We start from the raw sequence: 3,093 nt of genomic DNA, 5'->3' as shown, positions 1-3,093 counted from the left end.
GGGGCCCCACGAAGGTGGGAGCGCCAGACCGAGGTGGTGTCAAGCCCGGGGTGGTGGTCCGAATCGGGATGGAAGTCCGGACCGAGGCTGGGGTACGGGCTGGGGCTCGAGCCTGGTTTTTCATAGGGGATAGGGGTAGGAGCCCCCAGGATAACCCGGGTTGGGTCGGGACCCGCCCCGCCCTCCTCCCCTGGGTGGGGAGAGTGTCTCCCGCCTCGGGGTTCTAAACGGGAGGTGACCACAAGGGGGCACTGTTACACCGAGTTCCACTCCAGCTCGGGTTCCACCGCGGTGGCCTGGGACGGGGCAGGACGCTGGTCCACACTCCTCTCCCGCCCACCCCGTCGCACTGACCGCCCAGTGCCACAGTCACCCGCAGTCAAGTGCTCGCTGTGTGCCCTGGGGACAGAGTTGTGATGAGGAAAGCCTTGGTCCCGCGAGGCTCCCTCGCAGTTAAAACATGCACACCAGGTAAGACAAAGGGGGTGGGAGGGTCAGGGCTGGGGGGGCTGGGGCAGAGTCTCAGTGAGGGGACTCAGGAGCCTGCAGGGTCACTCCCTGAGCCTACAGGCAGCGGGGGCTCAGTGTCCTGCTCCTCTGTCACAGGGCAGCTGAGCACCGGCCAGGTGAGGCCGCACATGTTCCCGGGCGGACTCTGGCCTCTGGGTCTCGTTTCATAGATGTTAATAAATCAAGTCTGATTTATAAATGCATTTTGTGTGGAAAACGTCTGTGACTCCTGGTTACCACTCATCAACCTCAGGAATTAACTCCCTCTCCGGCGGGCGGAGGGGCGTGGGAGCGTAACCTCGCCACAGAGGGCTTCACCCCACTGAGCCCGTGCTGTGCAGAGCACCTGGAGCCCCACTTCCTGCAACACGCCTGGCCCGGGTAGGTGCTCAGTGCCTATCTGCCTTGAGATTTTTTCAAATAACTTGACCACACACAGCCCGAGGAAAACAATACAGCCATCTGTGTAAGGTTCACCCCGGGAACAGCAGCTCATGTCAGCACAGGGCTCAACACCACACCCTGGGCCACTGTTTCGGGTCCAGTACAGACCTCCGTGGACTCATGCGTGGGCGCCTCCCCACCCCGGGGACCCTGCCTTGGGCCTGGGTTTCCAAAACCGGGAATAATGGTGAATAATGCCCAGTAAAAAGACAAGACTGGGGGTGGAGGCGTCAAAGGATCACACGCTGGCGGTGGGGTACAGATGAGGAGGAGACCAAGGCAAGCCACCTCCAGGAATGAAAACCTTTCCCGGCCACTGCCCTGACAAGCATCGGGCCACTGTAGCAAAGGGCCAGGTGCAGAGCATCGGCGGGCAGGTGGAAACGGGGGGCGGGGGGGGCCTTTAGACAGAGTCCTGGTACTCACAAATCCCCAGTCACACCCTAGAAATAACCAATGCAACAACAGGTAACAATCCACAAAGCTAAGGCCCCCCAGGGACATGCTCTCTAGCTTCTGCACTGGCAAAGACTCTGCCCACTGGTTCTGCACAGCCATGTTCTTCTCCCTTCCGTTCCTCTCATACATCCAACCTCCCCGCATGGAGCCAAACACCTCTGTCCTCTGGGAAAACCCACAGGAACTCAGCTGAAACTCTTCTCAGAGCTAACCCAAGGCCGCACTCACTGAACCCCAACATCAAGAATATCACGAAAGTCGCCCGGTTTGCTGTGTGACGCTAGGCAAGTGTCTTCCCCTCTCTGGGCTGTCTGCCCCTGGGTGAGATGGGCTTTTTTCCAAAAACAATGTTGAGCACTGACATTTACTGAGTTGCCAGCCTCCGCTACAGAAGTGCTGTGCAAAACTTTCACTTCTTCAGTGCCCAGAACTTTCTGAGGCAGTCTGTCGTTATTCTCATTCGACAGATGGGGAAATGAGGTACCAGGAGGGGAAGGGACCTGGCCACAGCAGTGGGCCGCCAGGATCTGGACCCAGCACGCGCAGGCCTTGCTTTCTCCAAATTTCTTTTATGCCCTGCAGCAGCCACTGCGCTGATATTGGGCGTCAGACTTAAGTTCCGCGGGGACAGTCGCCCGGCTGAAGCTACACCTGCCTTCAAATTCTTCACTTTAATTCATGATCTTATTTAAAAACAGTTGTTTCTCGAATTCGACTCTTCTCTGGAGACACAAATCCCTCCCCTGCCCCAATACCAACTCCAAAGCACCCAGCCTGAGCAGTCCCGGCTGAGTCTTTAGCTGTCCAGGGACGCTGGAAGCCACCCCCGGCGCTTCACCTCCACAGTGTCCGCAGGGAGCGCTCAGGCACCACCGAAAAAATACAAACAGGATCTGAGGAGGGGGCAGGTCAGGCCTGGAAACGAGACGGGAGCAGGCATTAGGGAGGGCTGCCCTGCCCCTCCGCGCCCTCTCCCGCTCAGTGGGGACCGGACGAGCTCTGCCGAGGCTCCCGGCCGCCTCGTCAAGGCGCCAGGTCTCGCCAAAAGAGGGGCGCGCGACGCTCGGGAGAGGCGCACGGGCGCGGGGCCGGGCGGGCGCAAGGTGGAGCCGCGGCTCGCCCAGACGCTGCCCGGCGCGTCAACCCAAGGCGGGCGCCCGAAAAGCTGGGCTGCCTCGGCCCCGCGTGCCGGAGGGGGCGCGACGGTGGGCGGGGGCGGTGGCTACCTCCCGAGCGCAGACCGAAGGCGCCGAGGGCGAGTGAAGCGCGCGCGCGTCTCCGCCTTCGGGAGGACTCCAGGCGGCCACCGGGCTGCGAGAGGAAAAGAGGGAGATGCAGACGCCGAGAGCTCACACCCGGCTCTCCCCACGCACGACGGAAGGGACCCCACAGCCGGCGAGGCGGGCAACGGCGCCAGCAGAACAGGCGCGGCGCGGACCCGAGCCGCAGCCCCGCCCTTACCTCGAGCGGTCCCCGGGTCCCTCCGGCGTCCGCAGGTTGTTGAGAGCATCCGGGGGGCCGTGGACCGACGGCTCCGGGGTCTCAGCCAGCAAGCGAGACCCAGTATCCCGGCCAGAGCCACGGCGTCGCGCGTGGACCACCAAGAGCGCCGCGCTGGCCACGCCCGCGGCCACCAACAGGCCCAAGGCGGGCGGCACAAGGAAGCGCTGCGGGTCCCCG

At 62.5% G+C, this 3,093-nt stretch overlaps 1 protein-coding gene across 1 annotated transcript in view; it reads right to left on the bottom strand.

The window, feature by feature from the left end:
- Positions 1 to 2,096: 2,096 nt before the first annotated feature.
- Positions 2,097 to 3,093, bottom strand: part of DLL3 (delta-like 3 (Drosophila)) — a 7,313-nt gene continuing 6,316 nt past the window's right edge. Inside the window, exons 7-9 of the mRNA XM_012730497.1 lie at positions 2,875 to 3,091; positions 2,640 to 2,724; positions 2,097 to 2,328 (exon numbers count right to left, since the gene is read on the bottom strand). Of these exons, the coding sequence (XP_012585951.1) occupies positions 2,323 to 2,328; positions 2,640 to 2,724; positions 2,875 to 3,091 (308 nt within the window). The 3' untranslated portion in view covers positions 2,097 to 2,322. The remainder of the gene's footprint in view (positions 2,329 to 2,639; positions 2,725 to 2,874; positions 3,092 to 3,093) is intronic.

Source organism: Condylura cristata, unplaced genomic scaffold, assembly GCF_000260355.1.
Source record: "Condylura cristata isolate star-nosed mole 26May11 unplaced genomic scaffold, ConCri1.0 scaffold00028, whole genome shotgun sequence".
NCBI lineage: Eukaryota > Metazoa > Chordata > Mammalia > Eulipotyphla > Talpidae > Condylura > Condylura cristata.
Note: the sequence above shows the minus strand (reverse complement) of the source record. Positions and strands in the feature narration are given on the sequence as shown.